General features: G+C 30.0%; 1 protein-coding gene and 1 long non-coding RNA gene across 3 annotated transcripts; one reads left to right on the top strand and one right to left on the bottom strand.

Moving 5' to 3' along the window:
* Positions 1–659: 659 nt before the first annotated feature.
* LOC130900195 (uncharacterized) lies at positions 660–4,896 on the bottom strand. The gene is made up of 2 exons (XR_009060151.1): positions 4,478–4,896; positions 660–3,871 (listed from the first exon to the last, which is right to left on the bottom strand). It is a non-coding gene; the product is annotated as an uncharacterized LOC130900195 (long non-coding RNA).
* Positions 1,185–20,609, top strand: LOC130900194 (multiple inositol polyphosphate phosphatase 1-like). Of its 2 annotated transcripts, none has more exons than XM_057810643.1 (9): positions 1,185–1,898; positions 13,242–13,708; positions 14,729–14,912; positions 17,278–17,419; positions 17,473–17,586; positions 17,905–18,101; positions 19,198–19,376; positions 19,505–19,697; positions 20,151–20,609. In XM_057810643.1, the coding sequence occupies exons 2-9, from the start codon at positions 13,243–13,245 to the stop codon at positions 20,377–20,379; spliced, it is 1,704 nt and encodes a 567-aa protein (XP_057666626.1). In that variant the 5' UTR covers positions 1,185–1,898; position 13,242; the 3' UTR covers positions 20,380–20,609. The 2 variants fall into 2 exon arrangements, with proteins under 2 accessions (XP_057666626.1, XP_057666627.1); XM_057810644.1 differs by lacking the exon at positions 1,185–1,898 and adding an exon at positions 6,305–6,789.
* Positions 20,610–22,525: the final 1,916 nt, after the last annotated feature.

Below are 22,525 nucleotides of genomic sequence, written 5' to 3'. Positions count from 1 at the left end.
TCGTGTCATCGCTGCGTGATACGACACTATGATTATATCCCAAATAATTATCTTTTCTCTATAGTAAATCCTATTTGAAGCTTTATAATGGTGATTTTACTGAGAAAATATTACGATTTAATATCTATTAGTTTTTAACGAGGTGGTTTCTTTATTGAAAAGCCTCTTAGGAGTGGTTTCTTTCGGAACAAAATTAATGTATCCATTTAAGATATTAGTTTTATGTTTAAAATAGAACGGAAAATGAGCATCAATCATTTATGTTCGGCACATTATTTTTTCTCTTTTTATGATTCTTCTTTCTTCTAAAAACAGCAATACTGATAATGAATTAGCATAAAACCAAGAAAATTAACATGAAACTTTATACGTAACTAATAGCCGAAACGTATGTCGGTAAAGAAGTTTCCTCTGTTTAAGGATTGTTTTTGATAATTTGGTTGCCTAATATTCACGGAGTATACAACTAAAATGTCAGAGATTATAATTTTAGAAAATATGAAATTATTTGTTAATATCGAGGTTTTGGTTGAAAAAACCTGCTTAAAAAAATATTTTTGTGATTGCAATGTCTTTTTATACAATCTAAAGGCAGAGGCGGATTAGCCTCAAGGGAAACTAGGCACCTTATTAGGAGCATAGGTTTTGAAAAAAATAGAAATAATGTTATGTTTTATTATTTTAAAAAATATACATAAACAATTGAAAAATAAAAACAAATATAATGTAGCAGTTCTACACGCAATGTACCGATATATTCCAGTGAATAAATGATTTTGATTTTACTTCTCTTTCAATAAACAACAATTTTATTTAATAAACACAAAATAATCCTCAATATTTTATTATTACATTTTATAAAACATCATTCTTTATTCGATTATTCCAACTAATTAACGTTAATGATACCTGGTAACAAAAATTTATCGTGTTGGTAGAACAGTTCACAACGTTGCCAAGTTATTAAATACTTTTAAATAATCAGATTTAGTTTGAAAATCGACATGTTTTCAGTTACTTCTTTCAACTTCTTATTTTTTAGACCTTTTTATATATTATTGTTGATAAGTCATCTTGATTTGAGGTCTCTTTGTTGAAAATATTTTGATAGATACCGAAAAAAGTCGAAACGTCAATATTAATCTTATTCTCACTCACTAATTTGGCATCAATGCAATTGAAATTCTAAACGCCGCCATATTGCGCGCGAATCATAAATACGTTATGATATAGTTATAAATAACTTTCTTCATAAAACATGACAATATTTTACTTTCATCCTAACAAATTATATAAATAATATTTTACGAGTATTATAATTAGTACCCAGTGTTAATTATTTGTCGAAATTAAGTAAAGTACTTATGTGTTTGTTAAAATATGGCGCCGTATTAGTCGTGAGTGGTATCTATTTATATCATTATTATGGAGACAATCCCTTGATTATCCTGTCAAATAATATATATGGAATTATCTTTCTTCAATTATTAAGAATGTGTTTCATAACATACTGTATAAAATAACATTACGTAAAAAATACGTTTGTTTTATTTATTAAATGGTATATAAGCAACGACAATAATATTATTGATACCAACAAATTGAGAAGTACCTCACGTATACTCATTAGAATGAAAAACAAGAGATATCTGCGCAACGTAGGTAAAATCCAGTTGTGGGATAGAAAATGCTCTTGGCGTCCAAACCAGTAACTTAGCCATCATCACTGAAGTTCTGTCTACATCACAAACCAGTGCACGTAGAAATTCTACCATCATACATACCATCTCACCGTGGGTGTGTTAATTTAAGAATTCAAAATTACTTTTAGTGACTAAACGGATAAGTGAATACTATATACCGGTGTTTAGTTACAGTATTTTTTTTCTATCGCTCAGGTAAGTGTGCTACTTTTACTAGATGGTTTCTTAATACTTCAGAAAGAATTGTTTTTGTAAATAAATTAATTTGGTAACGGTGCTTTTACCGTGCCACTTTTGATTTATGGTAGTAATTCAATCTTATATTTAATTTTATTGAATACTTTCGTGAGATTTTATTCAAATTTAAATAGCAAAATTACAATATGATATTTAAAAAAATAAGTATCATTGAAATTTACAGGTTATAGGGCATTCAATTAAGCTTTTACTCTTCAAAGTTTAATTGAATTATTTTTGAGTCATTCTTGAACTGCACCTTTGTTCAAAAGGCAAATTGACAATAATTAAATTAGGAAAACTGTAATTTTAGAATGTTTTATAAAGAATGTTAATTTTTATAACTTTTCACCGTTTGATGTAGTTAAATTCATAATTTTTAAGAATATGGTAAAGATTTAATACCAATAATTTCAAAATGTTTACATTTATGCTGCATCGTCTATACTGAAATATATTTGTGGACTATACAATACATATACAGGGTCATACAGTATACAATTGATGCAAGTCATAGACTACGAGATATTAACAACCGTATGGAAACAAAGAAAATATAAAACAATGAGGTTATGTTGTATTAAAATGAAAATAATTGTCATTAGTTTTAGTTATAGTTTGTTCAAAGTTAGTTGAGAAAACTCCATGTACGAGACCGTTATTTCTAGTAATTTCGCGCAATACAATTACCGAAAAGAATAAAATATTTTTGTCAATCCTGCAAATCGATATTTAGCTATACACTATTCTTAATGTCAAATCGCTTTCGCAATTGTATGTGTCAGCACATAATTCATTTTTGATGGTATTCAAAACGTGTGTTGTTAATTTATTTTTTATAATGGTAGGTTATTCAATTATAATTATGGCATGTTAGAGACCTTTTGAAGAATTCCACAACGACGTGCGATAATTTGAGAATTATAATTTTCAAGTAAAAACCCAAATATTCATTTTGACTTTTTTTGTTATATGTAATAATAATTACCAGAAGTAAAATTTTGAAAGAGAAGACTCGAATTAATGAACAGCACCAATTTGACAACGTTTTACAAAATTGCAAACTTATGAATCTAACTGTCAGCTGTCATTAATATATCTTCAGCTGGAACAAATGTTATTAATCATAGAGTTAATATTAAAGATGAGGAGAATGAGTTTTTGAAGCTTATTGCTAATAGAGAAAGCATACCACACTCTATTATGATTGGATCGCCATGACTCGAAGTTTCCAGTGATAGAAACGGCAAAGAAATCAGAAGCAAGTAGAAAGAGATAGAGAGTGGTGAACCTATTCGACTTATATGTCGCTATCTCTATCCTTAATATGAACTCTGGTATTAATATGAAAATTGAATTGATTATAGAATTCCATGTTAATTGTTGGTATTTAGTTTAGAAATGAATTGATGACGTGTTTTAATTTTTATATCGTATGCACTTTATCGGATGCAAAAACATTAAGAGAAAAACCAAGGTTGATACATTATTGTTAATATTGTTTTACCTCATACCAATTACAAAAATTATTATTATTATACTTGACGATAGCTTTTTTTGTAGCGTTTTACCGCAAAGGTCGAAAAACACAAAAGGTGTGACCGAATTTAAATACTAATTTTGAATGTAGAATTTCTAGGGAACTTTTTTTATTAAACTCATGTAACTAAGATAGGATGTACCGAGAAACGTTCTGTCGTATATTTCATCCACGGACAAGCATCGAGTTTCGGATGAATTGGTTTATTTCAATTTTTGTTACAATTACATAACATTTTGTGTTTTTTCCAAGCTCCCTGTAACTATTTCCGTTGATATTTTTTGTACTATACAAAATCTATTTCGACCATGTCATGAATTGAGGTTAGGTTAAAAGCTTAAGGGTAGTCCTGACGATTAAGCGTCGTTTCGTAGGATACGGCATCAAGGAACTGAAATGTAAACTAATTTTAAACGAAAATCGAGTCCTTCTTGATATAAATGAATCAGTCGGATTTAGAAATAATCTTTTATTAATTGAAATCGAAGTGAGTCATTAGTTCATTATAAACAATCACGTATTCGTCATTTCCTTATTATTTATTTCGAGAAATTATTGTCCATGTGTAATGGATACAATGAGTAATCATCAAGGATTGTTACAAGTATATATTATTATTAAAAAATTGTTGTATCATATGAAATATTTTTTCACTAACTACTGTGTCATACTGTATATTTCTTCAGGTACATGTATTACGTTTAGAAATATTTGTTTTTACACCTAAATACATTACGTAACGCATATTTATATTTATAACGTTAAAATAATAATTATTCATTCTTATATACGTGTAAATCATTTAAAATGACTCAATAAGCGCAAAAAGTTTATGTAAATACCTTTCTATAAACACTGTCATACTAAATGCGTGATAAATTAAAGAACCACATTATTTAATTTATCTAAAATAATGTACAGTCAAATATTAAAATATGTTTTTATACATAATTTGTGCTTCTTAAACATTGATATAATAATATAAAATCTAACTTACATCCGAAATAACCTTTCTAAAATAAAACATCTTCTTTTTCGAAATTAGAAATGCCTGATCTGCCAGGGCTATTAGCTATGATTTGATTAGATTGTTTAAGACTTTACAATAAGATAGGTTAGGATTTATAAATGTCTAAAGATAAAAATGGAACCGACTAAGTAATTGTAAACTCACCAGGTACATTTCCTGAAAGTATTATTCAACAATCAAGAATGCAGAAGTGAGTTCGATGTTTTCACTGATTGAAAATTGAAAAATGTGATACCGCACAATTTTTGAGCTGTTTTAAGTTACATTTATCAAATAATTACGCGTTCTCATCACTGTACTATTACTAAATAATATCTACACTTATATCATTACTATAACAGAACAAACGCCATTTGTTCTCTAACCGAATAATATTGTAAAATATGTTTAAGCTTTGGAACTATATATTCACGTGTGTTGTGTGTGATAAAATTTTATCTGATTTCACCTGGTATAACCGATGTTGCCAGTTCTCAATATATATTATTTTATTTATTACAAAACATTTGAAATTTATTATAAATATATGTATACAAATCTATACATTTGATTTGATTTCATGGATTCAAAGAAATTCTATTTATCGCTGAATATAAATTGAGTATTCGAGTTAAAACTAAAGAATTTTTTAGTTTCACGGTCTTTGACGGTGATTGTCGTCGATTCACAATTTTACGGTTTTCGCCTAGACAAACAATATAATAGTTTGTGTTATTTCAGCATAATTGTATTTGATTCGATTTACGATGTTTTGTTTCTGAACACATAAATTTGTTAAGGATTTTAAACTGTTACAATAAACTGAAAACGTAGCTATTGAGTGCATTACTTTATAAAAGCTAGAACATAATGTTTCCAATAGTTATCTAACATTGAGTGATGTAATATACGATATTTAGAAAATTCGAAGATTGAACACCATTTACAATAAAATGAATAAAGGTTGAATTTAAAGTTCAAATTGAACCATATTTATTTGTTATTAGAACATAAATTCTATGCCACGTGGTTTTAACTAAGGGCAACACGGTAACAGTAACCTATTTTTAGTATATTTCCAACTATTTAAATATAAAATGTAAAGAATACTATTAAAATACGTACTAACGTGACGTATATTACCCTAGAAGTGGTAAAGATACTAACCCTGTTAGAATTCTTTCGTATTAACTGATCCTTATTGCGTTTAATTTATAAAATTTGAGGTTATGTAAAAAAAGAATGAAACGTAAATTGTTGATTTCAAAATTTTCTATAATTTTTACCTGCCATATTTTTTTAAAAATTTCGTTTCACTATTTCACTTAAAATCTTTCCTCAACCCCACCAACTCTATTCCAATCTAAAATTACCAACGATACAAAATGTATAATAAATAATAAGCATAAAATTGGATTTCAATACAGAATTTTATTAATATATTATAACATTAAATTAAATACATATTGTTTATAAAAACCTGCATACTTCAATAATAGAATTTGTCAGCTATAAACTTAAATGAATTTTAGATAAAATAAGATAAAAAGCAGTTTTTTTCATAATAAATTTCATTTTTTTTATTTAAAACAGCAAATAACATAAAAAACGTTTTCTTAGTACAACAAGAATAAATATCTATAAAAAACTTTATTTCATAAATATATTTGTAAATATAAAGTTAATAACATATATTCAGTAACATCCAGGTACATTCTAAATTAGAAACTATCAACAAAACTTGTCCATTTATTTTGTTTATTTAAGTTACTCCTTGTTAGTTTAATTTATATTCTTATTAAATACAAGTTTAATTGCCACATATAAACGGTATTTTTAATAAATTAATTATCAGAAAACTCGAAAATATACTAAAAATGGAATCACCACTATAACCACATGCTCAGAACGTGATAGCCACCTGCGACAAAGATATCTGATTGGTCAATCAGTAATAAAATATGGAGTTTGAGAGCATCATTTCGTTTAAGCGCGAGATGACTACACCGCTATTTTCTGTTAAAAAGTATTATTTTCGTATTATATCGTGATATATAATAGTTTAGTGGCTTGTACTATAGTTTTAACATGGTTTTGTGTCAAAATAGTTTAGTTTTAAGATGTTTAATTGTGTAATGTAACGAATGTGTCGGGATGGTTTGTCTCCTGCCAGATTAAGAGCTAGAAATTTACTTTCGAATAGGATATAATAGTGGAACCGTGCAGAATAAATAATGAAACCCATATCTTATGTGATGATGAGAGTAGAAGTGAAATTTTGTAGCATGCATATTATAGAGGTATTTATATTTATTTTTTGCCTTTTTTCCATCTTAAGTTCGTACACCATAAAATTTTTAATTTTGATATCTCTGGTATGTACATATTACAAACATTAAGATATTTTATCGAAAAATGTGAAATACGTCACATAATTTATATCTTCATATACTCAATCAAAAATTTTTCTAGGAGTCAATATTATTTTTAACTAAAAAAAATACGAAAATAATTTATTTAGTGACGTAGCTTGGGTTAAACATGGCGGTGGCTCTCATGTGACCCTACTGTCTATCAAGCCACTGTAGCTTTCTACGCCATCTAATGGCAACTAAAACATTCAAAATTTCTAAATATTATTGAACCAAGAGCTTTTACGTGACTGATTTTTTTTAATTGATTATGCTAAAAAGTAATAGCGGTTAAATCACTAGTCTCGCGTGTTTGTTTGGATTTGGGGACTATAGATTCTTATCCGTTAATGCCATGTAAAGCTGTTTTATAAATTTGGATTTAGTCATCACATTTAGCTTCTGTAATGAGCAAAAGCCCAAAAGAACATCAGTTTAATGCAAGTAGTGAACCTTTGGTATGTCAGAACCCAGCAGAAAATTGGACCAGAAGAAAAACAACAAATAAAAAGGGGGACCAAATATTAGAAGACCTGTTAAATCGTAAAAATGTGCAAGGTCTCGATTAGGGGTAGTTTTTGCAATGTTAAAAATGTGTAGCTGCAAAAAGTACACACAGCACATTGAAGTAAAAAGGTGTAATTACTACCCTGAAGAAGAGGGTACATAGACATGTCTACCAAACTTCTGGAAGTAGAAAGGAGAGCGAATTACAATGACTACTCCTCATCGGATGAGATTTAAAGTACATAGAACTTGAAGGAAGAGACAAGTTTGGGTATGTGCCTATAATAGACAAATTTTTAACTGAACATGGACTAAATTTTGTTGATATCTTATTTGAAAAAAAAAACAATTTAAACGTATCTTTAAATATCTAAATGAACACTTTATTAATCGTTTAAACAAATATTTTTCCATTTCCGCCATTACTTGTAGTTCACTCTTAACCTAAGGGCGCTCCATTTACCATTTTTTCTGCACAATAATGTGGAAACTGTACCGCGGAAAGCAGTATATCAGCAAATCCCTAGAACACATCAAAAGTACAATACAAATTTATTCAATTTAGAGTTCTATCCGTTTGATTTAGTACTCACCGATAACGGCGGTATGCAAACGCTGAGAGGATGAACTAAAATGTAAATGCCTGCGCAAAATCCTGCTATCCAAAACGAAATGAATATTAAAATCAACAGCCAGATGATTGAGTATATCACATTACCCATCTAAAAATGATATAAATGTATAGAGCAAATGCAAAGAGCAAAAAGTGGTTTTGACAATATGTTTTGTGGTTTTTCCAATTACTTAACAATAACTAATAGTTATATCATTTATAATGATTGTAGTATTAATAAAAAAGGAGAAGTGATACCTGACGCAAATGTTGAATAAAAAATCGTGCTTCAAAGATTACTTAAAAAGCTCATTCTAGAAAATGAGCTGTAAAATGCAATTTGTGGGCAAAAGAGCACCGAACCCGGTTTTAACGTCAACGGGATACAGTTATCTTGAAGGATATAGAGGAAATATTAGATCTGGGTGGTCGATACACTAAGTAGAGTTACATAAATTCCAGGAGAATAATACCACAAATATTTATCAAAAAAAGGTCAAGTTCTTGGTATTTGTGATGGTTTGGAACTGTTTATCTTCATATTTTTAATGATGGAATCGACAATGTCCCGAATTACAAGAGTAGTTTACAGAAGAAATTAATGTTAATGAAATTTAACTGTTAAATTGGTGCAATTTGTCGTATAACGAACGAGTATTCTGTACTTTATATCTTTATTAGAAAATCTAAATGATTTTGTACAAATTTCGCGTCAAACATTTTTTTATATATCTTGCCAATTACAAAATTAACGGTTAGGTCGAGTGATAGCGGTACCTATTATTTGCCATGCGAATTTTCTGAGCGTGTAGAATCGGCCTTAGCTTTTATTAAACCACTGAATCAACGCCGTAAGAAATTGAGATTCGTTGACTAAAAATACTGAAAATATTAAAAAGAAAAAAATCGTTTTTGCAATGTAATCAATTTGTAATAAAAATCCGCTTGCCCCGACGTGTTTAATTGGTTAAATATTTGAGATTAAATTTTTTTACGAGGACTCTATATATACAGTACCTACCTGTAGATATTCAATTACTAATTATATATACATATGACGAATATTATATCCGGTAATACTATATGCATATTAAGTATTATAATGTTTGAAAAATTGTCGGTTCCATAAATAGAAGCATAATACGATTTTTACAAAAGAAGAAGACATAACTGTCACTTGTCAATGAATAGGTAGCTTGTCATTTTACGTTTGAAAAATATGATTGTAGTTATTTTAAACTAAATGATTATTTTAATGAATTAATTCTAGATTAAAAAAAATACCCCTTTATAAGAACATCTTAAAATTCTATTTTTATTAATTACTCCATATATTTCCCTCTTACAAAGTTGAATACACTTAGTTAGATTATACTTATTAAGACCGCGTCCATTAAACAAGGTGAATATGAAATGTCACCCATCAGGCTTGTTGACAAGGTTTCACCCACTCAACTCGTGACTGTTCCTGTGAAGCTCATTCGATAAACGAATCGACCAATAGCAGTTTCGTTTTCGGTACACGTGAGACGTCTATCTTTATGTAGAATCATTTTTCAAAATATAGTTTTATGTTTATTTAAACATCGTAAAAACATATGTACGTAAAAAGGAATTCATAGTTGTCCAAAAAGTTTCATTTGTTTGTTTTTCTATTTATTTTTGATTTTTCGTGATGCATGGTTTTTATTTCTTATTATTATAAAAATTGTCAGACATTGTCAGTCATTTTTACAAAAAGATTCCTTAATATTCCATGAATTTCAATTCCATTTTTTTAGTTAGTAAGAAACTTACTTCTATATAAGGACGACTTAATTTTTGATAACAATAATCACCTCTGCTTTGAATTTACCATTAATGATATTTTGATAAAAAACCCAAATTTTTTTCCGCTTGGTAAAGTAAAAGTAAAATTAACTACTGTCATTCACCTACATCGTATAATATTATTAAATATATCATTTATTCTAAAGAAAAATAAATAAAATTACAGATATTCGGTTAAAAACCATTAAAATATTTTCTAAGATTTCTTGAAAAGTAGGTCATTAACCTAGAAATTAGTTTTGAAACACAATTAACATTAAATTCGTGAAAAGAAAAGTTTAAGCGAAAAATTCACCTAAAACTATAAACTTACCTTGAAATTAAAATTGAATAACTGCAATGAAAACAAAAATCAAGTTACAAAAAAAACGTTCTTAATGTTTGCACATGCGTTTCTTGTCACAGTAATACTGGAAATTATGGGTGTAACCAATGATGAGAAACCGGTCTACCTACTACACTCTATTCCGTTGGTAGTGTGGAATTTTATTCTTATGTTTACGTTCCGTCAAATAGTTTTAATTGTTTATAACCAATGATGCACTTTGAATCGATAATTGCGATCGATACGATCCGAATTAATTCAGTGATGATATCACGAATTATCATATGATCAAAATGAATGAATCAAAATGATAATAACGTTGAAATGAACGTAAAGTTTTATCACACTGATAAGATATATTGAGTAAATTTATCTTTTTGGATACACACAGTGGTGTAGACAAATAAATTTCGAATAAAATTTAACGACCACAACTTTCTGATATTTCATTTCGATTTTAAAGAGTACATCCACTAGATAAAGTTGTGCATTCTAGAAATCCTGCTAATCTTCATGAATTACCACGTATTCTAATAGTTGGTCACTCTTCTTTTTTGTTGTTCTTCTTCTAAGTGTCAGACTTTACTTCAACTGTTTTCTCGACTTTGGATGACTTTCTTAGTTTTTCCATGTCTAGTTCATCAGCTTTCTAACTCAAAAAAGTATATTTCACAATAATTTTGGGCAAATATGTGACCATACAATTTATTATGATTGATACTATTAACCAAAACTTAAATTTCGACATAACCTCATTGTTTCACATTTCCTCAATATCGCTACGATTTAAAAATGTGGCAACGTTGTCCAACCGGGTTTTATGACGTGTATTATTTATTCTTATGATGTGAATTACATTTTTTGTTCTAGAAAAGCTTTAAAAAAACTATTCATAAAAACAAAAATAGAATTTTTACGATAAATGAATCAAGTTATTTCAGCGATTGAATTAACATACGAGGATGGTCCCAAAAGTACCACCGCCACGTTGTTTAGTATTTTTTTGGCAGCCATTAATAATGAACGTTTGTAAACATGGAAAAAATTGTTAATCGTTATGTGATAGAATACTTTTATTTGAAAGGAACTAATATGAAAGCTAAACTGTATAAAATTCGTAATTGCTGAATTACCTTGACATAAAACCGTTCTTAGAAAAAAAAAACATGAAAATTTAAAACGTACTTGTCGCGCCACTGATTCTAATTTAGAGGCATGACTGATTTTTAATATATTGGGAGCTGTATACACAATATGATCTAATAATTCAAAGAATTAGTCGTTTCTCCTATAAATCATACATAAAAAAATTTAGTGTTCAAATATTGCTAATCTTATGATATCGAATGTCGCTATAATTTACAACTATACAGGATGGCTCAAACTAAAATCCAATCGCGTAGATAATATTTTAGATATCGCTGTGGTTGTATACAACTCGATTGTAAAAACATTTAAACTTTCCAAATCGCAATATCACTCAACCAATGTGGTTAGTCATCATAAATATTTAGTAAAAAAAAGTAGAAAATAAGAAAAAGTTTATTGAACTTCTTCTGTGGGGGCCCTCTTCTAAAAAAAAGTTGGCGTTAACCCCAACAAAGTAATTTCTGCCTCTGGCCCTTCTTATCAGCGTCTGAGAGTCTGCACCGGTCCACTGGTGAATATTTTTCAGCCTGTCGTCTACCAGGACCACGTTTTTTCCTCGATTTTCCCTTCGAACAGAAATTGCAAAAGTCATTTTTATATATGTGTCCCAGATACGAGGTTTTCATTAATTTTATAAGTTCCCCGCCGGTGCCGGTGTTTGCTCGATGATTATTTTTATATCTGGGTCTGTATCTTTCGTTATCCAACACCCAAAATATTTAAATATTTAAATGGTTGGATGTTTTGGAGACAATCATGATTTTGTTCTTTTTGATGTTGATGTTTAGGCCATAATCTTCACATTTCTGGTGGTCTGTCTTCATGTTTCTCATCGATTCCTCGATCTCCTGACAGATTTCCGTCATCCAGTTCTCTTTTGCGTTTTTCCTTCCTTATTTACCGATTTATATTCTTATACATATCGTTTATTGAAGATTAGAACTAAAATTAACGATTTAGATACGCAAAAAACATCATAAACAACTGACGTCAGTTTAGTCAGTGTAGATTCGAAACTGCCATCTAATTTGATTAGTTATCAGTTAAATTTTTCAAAACAGTAAAAAAGTTTTAAATATTTATTATATAAATCACTGAATTTAGTTATTACTAATATTTTAACAAATTAACAGCCAATACAGATATCTAAACTTGATGTTAGGCAGGTTTACACTTAAAGGCGACGATAATTAAATTTGCAGATTTATTTTCGTTTAATTTAAATCGCCAACGATTTAATACTGTTAGAAAATAGAAAAAAAAAACTGCATGCGTCCGGAATGCTGTCGGAAAAGATTAAAACGTGTTATGATAAAGTTAAGCGATCCAAAACAACCCTTTCCACAGAGGGGCATCATCATCAATTGCTTATTTATTATTATAAACTCTAACCTCATTAAGTTATCGTTACTATAAATTGTCTGCGTTTAGTATTTCTGTCAGTTTTATAGTTTCGACCCCATTAAGGTATCGTCTTCAATTATGTGATTATAATGAACCAAAAATGTATCTAAGCAAGTTGGTGAATTGAGTTATTTAATTATAACACGTTCTCGTCGAGTAGACGCGTTTTCAGATTGAACAGCCGATACAAGATCACGCGTTTTTTGTTTGTTACGACGTATCTGCATACAAACAACAACAATTTCCGTACTCGCGCTATCAAATCGTTCAAGTGTGGAAGACGTACTAGAAATTCTTAAAAACGGGCTCTGTTACCGACGCGCCGCTTTCTGGACGACCGATATCTGTAACAACTAACGAAAATATGGAGACGATGGCGCTGGCACATATCGTTCATAAAAACTAAATATAGTTATAGATACTATTAGCATTACATATTAAACTATGAAATTTTGATTTTTTTTTATCTTAGTATCAACAAATTTGTTTGATTAACCTTATTTTGTTTTACAGTATGATTCAGTTGAAGATATTAACATGTCTTCTGTTGCCGATAGTATTTGGACAAGAAAACTACAGTCCTCAAAATAACTACAATAACCCCCCAAATAACTACAATAACCCGCCAAATAACTACAATAACCCCTCAAATAACTACAATAACCCCCCAAATAACTACAATAACCCCCCAAATAACTACAATAACCCCCCAAATAACTACAATAACCCCTCAAATAACTACAATAACCCCCAAAACAATTTCAACAAACCATCTGATAATTATAATCCCGAAATTAGCGGCAATCAGAACACGAACAATTTCAACAGAAACAGCTACAACATACAACAAGCCGATCAAGGAGATTGTTGTGAAGATTATTGTTATGTTGAAGATCATGAACCTTATCTTAATTTTGGTACGAAAACAGCCTACGAGAGTTTGAACCGAAGAACTAATAGTGATCAACACATTATACCAGGTAAATAAATATTTTACATCATCCGATGTATTAAAAAAATTGTTTTCGTTGTCGGGTAAATACAAGAAACCGAGGAAAAGTCACTTAAATATTATACCGAAAAGAATAAATATGAACTAGCTGACAGATACTGATAAATAGAAGAAATAAACCGTTTGTAGGGCCTAAATTCTTTTGTGGAATCACTAGAAAAGGAGGTAGATAAGAATTATCGAAGAAAATCTATTATCAAACTAAGTAAAAACGAATATTAACAGGTGTTTCTTCTCGATTTAGCAGAAAATGCGACGTACAGCTAGAGCTATCCCACATCCCGATTTTTGAAAGGAAATACTAGCTGTAAATCCTCCAGTAGGGACACAAATGGCACAATATCAAATGATCTTGAAATATTTGCATCCAACCATACGCATTTAATAAAAAACGAATGCGTTCCTAGTTCCTATCGTCGTGATCCATTCGAAATTACCAAAGGCCGATCAGGCGCTTTGGTTTGAACCTTTTGGCGTCATTAGGAAAGTTGACGGCGTCCGTGTGAGTGCTGGGAGTTCACAAATGACGTGTATTTCCTCCATGCACCACCAAAAGTAAAGGCAGAAGGCCCATCTATCTATCCATCTCCCCAAACTTGCAAATAGACGGTTGAGAGACATAATAACAATTGAATACAACAAGAATGGGCTCTGCACCCATTGGTGACTTTGCCTTTGGTGTCTGAGTGACCTGAACGAGCCGAATATTGCATCCATTTTCCTCCGCGACCAAGCTATTCATCCTGAAACCATTCGTGTTCCTTGTGGCTCTATTATTTAATATTGTGGACTTGGAGCAGTTTTCTATTATTGATGTCTGCCTCCAAGTCCTTATTTTTGACGCTATTGGGTCACTGCCCGTCAAAATGATAGGACAATCACTCGCGGCCTGGTAGAAGACCGATTAGGTCCTCAAGGGTCCGTATGCACGACCCTGTGAGGACGTATATTGTAAATAATTTTGATTAACCAGTTATAAATGTAACAGAATGTAAACCGGTGAAATTCTGGAGCATCAATCGACACGGGACAACGTTACCGGACGCTGATACAATCAGGATGATGCGAAACATCAACAGGCTTCACGAAGACATTATAAGAAATCATGAACAAAGAAGAACGTATCCCGATAAAGGCAGATTATGTCCAAGCGATTACGATTTATTCAAACGGTAAATATTTTTTGCTATTTAACCAGATCTGTGATTAATATTCTTGTTATTCAGTTTTCCGCTCCTTATTTTCGTGATTTTTTTTTGTATTTCGCCTTACCACGTGTCTACCAAAGCTCCGCGGTGGATTTGCTGATTTTATTCTGGCGAGCGAGTCCGCTAAATCGTTGCCTTTGTGACCGGTCACCCAAAGGAGCTGAATTTTACAGCCATGACTCATCAGGTTCTTGTAGGACTGTGTTTTGCCTTGACACAGTTCCAGAAGAAACAACTACAAATTGTACTATAACTTTTGTCGAACGATGTATGGAAAAAGAGTTTTTCACTCGCCAGATTTAGTCTCACGCGATTTCTGGTTCTACCTGAAAATTCCCTTTAAAAGAACACGTTTTGTTTCTATTTCTGATATCAAGAAACCCACGATAGAGCAAAAAAAAGTTTTTGATCAAATCTCGTATACGCTCGTTCTTTTTTCAGTTATAAATCCCAGTTTGCCTAATACTATAAACTAATTTCCAAAACACCCTGTATACATATCGTGGAATTCTTTATTATTTGAGGTACATTGAATAAAATCATTTGTCACTTTTCCCCAATTGACATTTATACGAAAAAAGTTGGAAAATTATACCTCAACCTTTACAATTAATTTATAAGGACGATTCAAATATCAAGGGTTCATTCCAACAAAGTTTCTAACTGAATAAATTCAACTTCTTAACCTAAATGTTTTTCTTGGTTTTCCATTTTATTTATAGAGGTAAAAATAAAGAGCACGTAATTGATTGATAGGATCTCTAAAGGTTTAAAATGTCTTGTTTGATTTATTCTTAATCATCAATTATACCCCATTTAATAATTTATTGAATCATTTGTTCTGATAATCTAATAAACTCTTAGACCCATTACGTTCCCTCTTCTTCCCAGCGAAAGGAAAGTGGCAATTATTAGGACTAACTCGAAGTAGCACGATCTCAATATGGTCATGACCAACATTTTGATTCCCATATGGCGTCTGTGGGCAAACAAAAATCTGATCCCATATGAAAGGGATTGAATTAATAATTTTGATTGATGGTACAAACAATATTTTACAACTTCAATACTCCCAAATGAGTTGTGGATGAAAAAAAATGGGTATTAATAACTTTTTTTATAAATCCATTAATATTCACTCTGCATTTCGAAAAGTATTTTATATCAAAATCCGATAAACTCAAAAATAAAGACTAAAACGTCCACAATCTTGTTGCGTATCTAGGAATTGTTTGCCCACAAACGCCATATTAGATCATGTGGTTTGGATAGCTTAATAATCAACTTATAGGTTATGTTTATGTTTAGGATTCCCATATGGCGTCTGTGGGCAAACAAAAATCTGATCCCATATGAAAGGGATTGAATTAATAATTTTGATTGATGGTACAAACAATATTTTACAGCTTCAATACTCTCAAATGAGTTGTGGATGAAAAAAAATGGGAATTAATAACTTTTTTTATAAATCCATTAATATTCACTCTGCATTTCGAAAAGTATTTTATATTAAAACCCGATAAACTCAAAAATAAAGCCAAAAACGTCCACAATCTTGTTACGTATCTAGAAATTGTTTGCCCACAAAGGCCATATTAGATCACGTGGTTTGGATAGCTTAATAATCAACTTATAGGTTATGTTTATCTTTGTGATTCGCAATGGTGGCTGTGGGCAACGAGTTTTCTGTATTTTTTCAAGTTTCACTGCTTTCAAATAAAATAAATATGGGAAATAACCACTTTGAAGATTTATTTAAATGCATCGATATCTTTAAATGTTCACTCTGCATTTCGAAAAGTATTTTATATCAACATTGAGTCGATTAAACCAAAAATAAACACACAAACGTCCACTACCTTGATATATACCTTCAAATAGTTTGCCCACAACCTCCATATTAGATCACATGGCGTGAGGAGTCTAATGATCAACTTATAGGTTATATTCTTCATATGGATCCTAATTGCGACTGTGGGCAAGAATGTTTTATATTTTCAATACTGTCGAATGAAATAAACATGGGAAATGACGGCTCTGATTTTTTTAAATGCCTCAATGTCTTGAAATATTCACTCTGTATTTCGAAAACTATTTAGTATTAGTCGATTAACTGGAAAATAATCACAAAAACGTCCACAATCTTTACACATATCTTGGAATAGTTTGCCCACAAACGCCATATTAGATCACGTAGTTTGGAGCTTAATAATCAACTTATGGGTTATGTTCATCATCAGGAACCCTAATAGCATTGTTTACATTTAGTTTTTAGATAGTTTTCTATGGAAAAAGTTTTTGATCGTTTAATTTCATTCAACATTTTTAGTTGGAGATTTAACGAAAGTATCAGTGAAAGAAACGCCAATACCTTGGCGAGACAAGGCGTGGAAGATTTGCGCATGTTGGCTAGAAGATATAAAGGAAAATATCCCGAACTATTACAAAACTACGACGAAAGATCTTATACTGTAAGTAACTTGACATGACTAGAATTCCATGGTTTAATTTTTGTGTTTTTCAGTTCGAGTATTCTCCGGAAAATCACGACAGTTTCCAAGCTTACATTGACGGGCTGTTTGAACAAGACGCGTATAGAGTACATGCAAATATTATAAACGGCGATAGATTAACTAAAGTAAGTATAACAGATAAAACAATCTCTTCAATTTTCTATTCATGCCACAGCTTATGTTTCATATTTCACGTAATTTGGAACGAAATAAAATCTGGACAACCGGTATATTTCATTATATTGTATTTCGATCCTTACTGTATCATATATATGATTCAGTGTTCAATATAATATCTATGATTGTTTTTTTTTTGACATGAGTCCTATGAGTGTCTGGTTCAAATGCGGCTCGAAGGACCAGAAAGTGAAAATAATTGAATCGTGAATAAAAAATACCTTATCCAAAGTGGAGTGATAAAATTTTTAATTTTCTGCTTACAGCCTACTCAAAATTGTCCCAAATGGCAAGAATTGGAAAATAATCAATTCGCAAGTATGTCGGAAGTTATGAGATTCAAGGAAACGCCATATTATAAAAAAATGGTAGTAGACGTTTTCCGAAGATTGGGATATAGATTTTCACCCAACGCTTCTGTTATCGAAGAAATATACGATTTATGTAGATATGAGAAAGCCTGGTACGTTCAATTATATTCTATTTTCATTTATACCCACATTTTTTTTTTTATTTCATACAGCGTGTCCAGGAATCAATAAAAACTTTTATTTTGATTGTTTTCTCTGTGTTTTAAAATCTAATAGCCCAGTGAGGTGGTGCTGTCTTCAAAGTATTTCCTCACCCTGTACTCTCAAATGCATACAGTATTTAAAAGCTTGTTGAGCGCTCTTGTAGGACTTTCCTCTCCATATTTCAGTAACTCGAGTACAAAAAACAAAGTACCAAAAAAACAATAAAGTATACCCCCTATTTCTGAGACGAATCGTTTTTATTTTTTGTTTCGGACTCTTATTTACTAAATAAACAAAGAAAAAAATAAAAAAAAACAAAAAGATACTAAACAACAACAAAAAACAAAACAAAATACATCACCCATACCTGAATAGAACCATTTTTCTTTATTGTATCAGACTTTCATTTCTTTTCCTTTTCTTTCTGAGATTTGTTTCCCTTCTTTGTATCTGATTCTTATTTCCTTTTTATAAGTAAACAAAGAAACAAAAAAAAATATAAAAACAAATATATTAAAAAAAATACAAATAACAAAACTAAGTACATCACAAATATTTTTTCTTTTTTGTACCGGACTCTCATTATACAAAAAAACAAAATACATCCCCAATATGTGAGAAGAATAGTTTCTCTTTTTTGTTCCAATTGTTATTTCCTTTCCCAAAGGATCAAAAAAAGTAGAAAAACAAAGAGACACCAAAAACCAACTCAAAAAAGACAAAATACACACAAAAACAATTAAAAACATACATCCCCAATATCTGTGAAAAACCGTTTTCCTTTTTTGTATCATCACACTACCATCATCACATTATTTGTATCTCCCTCGATCAGTAGCTCTACTATGTAAGTACTCAGTCCACCTTTCAATTATTTTCTTTTCTTTTTTCCTACTTTACAAATTTTTTTTAAGATAATATCGTCTTCCGCTAACATCCCATATTTCTGATAGGTTTTCCACTTCCTGTATTATGCTATTTATATTTTTGACAATAACTTCCTTATTTCAAGACCATTTTCATCACAAAATTTATTTTTTACAGGAATCCCCAGCCAAAAGCACCTTGGTGTATAGCATTCAATAAAAATCAACTCAAATTGTTGGAGTACGTCGAAGATTTAAAATCTTACTACAAATCAGGTTACGGAAACAGAATGTCGGAAAGAATAGGATGCAGTCCTTTAAAGGATTTATATGAAAAATTCAATCGATTCGTTAATGGTAAGCTTGTTCAAATAAGACCACATACATAGTTGTTACATGTTCCTATTGAAGGTATATGGCAACAAAGCAGTCATTTGAGTCAATGTTTATTTGAACAATTATCTAATGGTTGGAATAATTTTTAGGTAATTCAGATGGAACTAAAGCCTCATTCATATTCAGCGATACGAATACGTTCCAATCAACTCTTGCAGCACTAGGAATTGCTAAGGATTATATGTCTTTAAAAGCTGACAACTACTATGAACAATCGAAGAGAAATTGGAAATCATCAGTGATCAGTCCTTTCGCGGCTAACTTAGTAGCAACATTATACGAGTAAGGGCCAATTTTACAACTTAGAGATTAAACTATGGTTTCAACCCTACAGGTCACAACTAAACAGACATTTTTCTGTCAATTGTCACTAATATAACTAATCGTTTTCCTATATTTCTTTTGAAGTTGAATTGTTTAAGAAAGTTTTATAAACAAAAAGAACAAAAAAATCTTGCATCATCATAATCGACGAGATCATCAAATATAACGTGCAAATTTTCAATCATCTTACCAAAACCCTTTATAATATTGTAAAAATGTGAACAATTTGAAAAAGTTAGGTTCGGATCATCCGTTTCATGTTAAACTCAAGTTTAAACGCCATCTATAAAACGGAAAAAGAAACGATCTGTGGATCAAACCGACGTTTGAGGTTTAAACTTCACTTGTAAAAATTCAAGTTCAAGCTTATTTGTTGTTATACCTAGAACTGATCTAAATTATTGTTTACAGATGCAATCGTGATGAGAAATATAGAGTGATGTTTTTCTTAAACGAAAATCCTGTGGAATTCCCCGATTGTTCGGTTGGTCTGTGTAATTGGTCGGTGGTTCAACGAAAGTACCAAAGAATCGTAGAAACTTGCAACATCGAGAATTTCTGCGGCGGTAGAGGAGCGGCTGTTAAAAATTACGTGTCACTGGTGGCGGTTCTGTTAACGATTTTTGTTTTTAAGTTCTAATCGGCGCTTTTAGGTAGAATTTTATTAATATAAAAGTTGAAAGTATTCTTTCAGTATATATTTGTTGTTTTAGATTTTTTTGTAGTACAAAAATAGAACTTTTAAGTTTTAACACAAATATTGAAACCAAATGCCATCTGTAATTGTATCTGTTTTTGTTGAATACTGATGTAGTTGTATATTTTTGATTTTTACAAATGACTTGATAATAAATATTTTTAGAATTGGAAGTGTTTCATTTTTTAGTGGAAAAAAATTATGTATTGGGATAGGTAATCATGATATATGACAAAAATTTAGTTGTCTATTGCAATCACTATATAAATACGCGTATGAAAAGACCTTTTTGATCAAATTTAAATGGGAATAGTCAATTTTTGTCCAAACTAAACTCAATAAAGTGAAATTTCATCCAAACTTAAATTGGAAAATAAAATTTTTGACCTAATTGAAATTAGAAAGCTGGTTTTGAAAAAATTGAACTAAAATGACCAGTTTTTGATTAAATACATTTTTTGATCTGAATAAATTAGGAAACGCTATTTTTGCATAAAATTGAACGAAGAAAAACCAATTTTTCTCCATAGTTAATCTATAAAAACATTTTTTTTTTTTCAAATCAAAAATCCGAAAGATCATTTTTAGACAAAAACTGAAAAAAGCTAAAAAAGTTGAAAAACCCAATTTTTGAACAAATAAAAGTGAGTAAAGACATTTTTTAATCGAAATAAACTAAAAAAGCCATTTTTGCAGAATATTGAACCAAGAAAATCCAATTTTTTCTTCTAAATAAACTTATCTTTTAATGAAATAAAAATATCGGAAAGACTTGAACAAATTGTTTTTTGTCCAATTAAATTTAGAAAAGCTATTTTAGATCAAATTAAACTAAGAAAACTCATTTTTTAATAAATTAAGATGAAAAAAAGCCATTGATTGGCCAAATAAAATATAGAGAAAGTTTTTTGGAAGCCAATTTATTAATAAAATAAATTCCTGTTCAACAGAAAGAAAGTCTTTTCATCAAATTAAGGTTTGAAAGGTCATTTTTGACAAAGTAATTTTATAAATAACATTTTTACCAAATCAAGTAAACTAACAGAAAATTTACTTGCGCTCCGAGGAATAATGGAAATTTAAAAGTCATAAAATGCTACAAATTCACTATTTATTTCGACTAACATTGAATCAGTAATATTTTTAATTAGAGCCATGTACATATCAAGAAGATTTAATGTTAAGGTTAAGGGTTAAGGTTTTAAACCATTCGTTTGCGAAAACAGAGCTGATAAAAAATCAATCAACAATTAAAAAAAATATTCTAAAGCATCAGATTTAAGAAAATATGTTGTATTTATATACTAGTTATACCTAAATTTATTACTGAAAAATTCAAAAGAATTGTGAGAAATATACAAAAATTTGAAAAAAAAAAATTTTGAAAGCTAAGTCACAGACTACATATATAGGTTCACGACAAAGTTATTGTTCCGTCCAAACCGAAGCCATCTAAAGTTAAAAACCATAACTTCTAAATTCACATCTGTTCGAAAATAATAACAAATGCAATTTATACTTTAATTTGTATAAAATAAAAATTTTAAATATTCCTTTCTATATTAATTAATAAAACTAAACGGATTGTTTGTACAATAACTAACAAAATTACACCATTGACTTTTCCAGTAGATACCGTGTTAATAAAATAGAGGACTCTAGTACAGTAGAAAAACAGCCACCAATTCTCGTTTCAGAAATAATTGAAGTTTGTACTACCTACACGTTATTAAATTATTCTATGTTTCGCTATTATTGTTTGTTTTTAAAAATTTCATAAATTATTTATTTCCACTAAGGCGACTGAGGGCACATACATTTTATCAGTTTTCGTTAATCGAATAATTACTGTTATGAACTCTATTTACAGGTGTTTGTATACTACACATGTTTGGTAGTGTAGATACGTGACGGATGTCAAGTTCCTGTCACATTCCTAACTCTGGACATGTCCTCGGTCGATGAGTCATCAAAAACTTTCGTTACGTCAGCAGCGTAACATAATTGTTTTTTCTTAATTAATAATAAAGATTAGATTCTAAGATATGATACAAATTAAAAACTTCTAAAACAATAACACATATTAAAG

Source organism: Diorhabda carinulata, chromosome 12 (assembly GCF_026250575.1).
Source record: "Diorhabda carinulata isolate Delta chromosome 12, icDioCari1.1, whole genome shotgun sequence".
In the NCBI taxonomy this organism is placed as follows: Eukaryota; Metazoa; Arthropoda; class Insecta; order Coleoptera; family Chrysomelidae; genus Diorhabda; species Diorhabda carinulata.
Note: the sequence above shows the minus strand (reverse complement) of the source record. Positions and strands in the feature narration are given on the sequence as shown.

Coding starts and splice junctions, on each gene's coding strand:
- LOC130900194 (XM_057810643.1), top strand. CDS start 13,243: ATGATTCAGTTGAAGATATTAACATGTCTTCTGTTGCCGATAGTATTT. Junction 14,913..17,277: donor GATTACGATTTATTCAAACG/GTAAATATTTTT, acceptor CAACATTTTTAG/TTGGAGATTTAACGAAAGTA. Junction 17,420..17,472: donor ACGACGAAAGATCTTATACT/GTAAGTAACTTG, acceptor TGTGTTTTTCAG/TTCGAGTATTCTCCGGAAAA.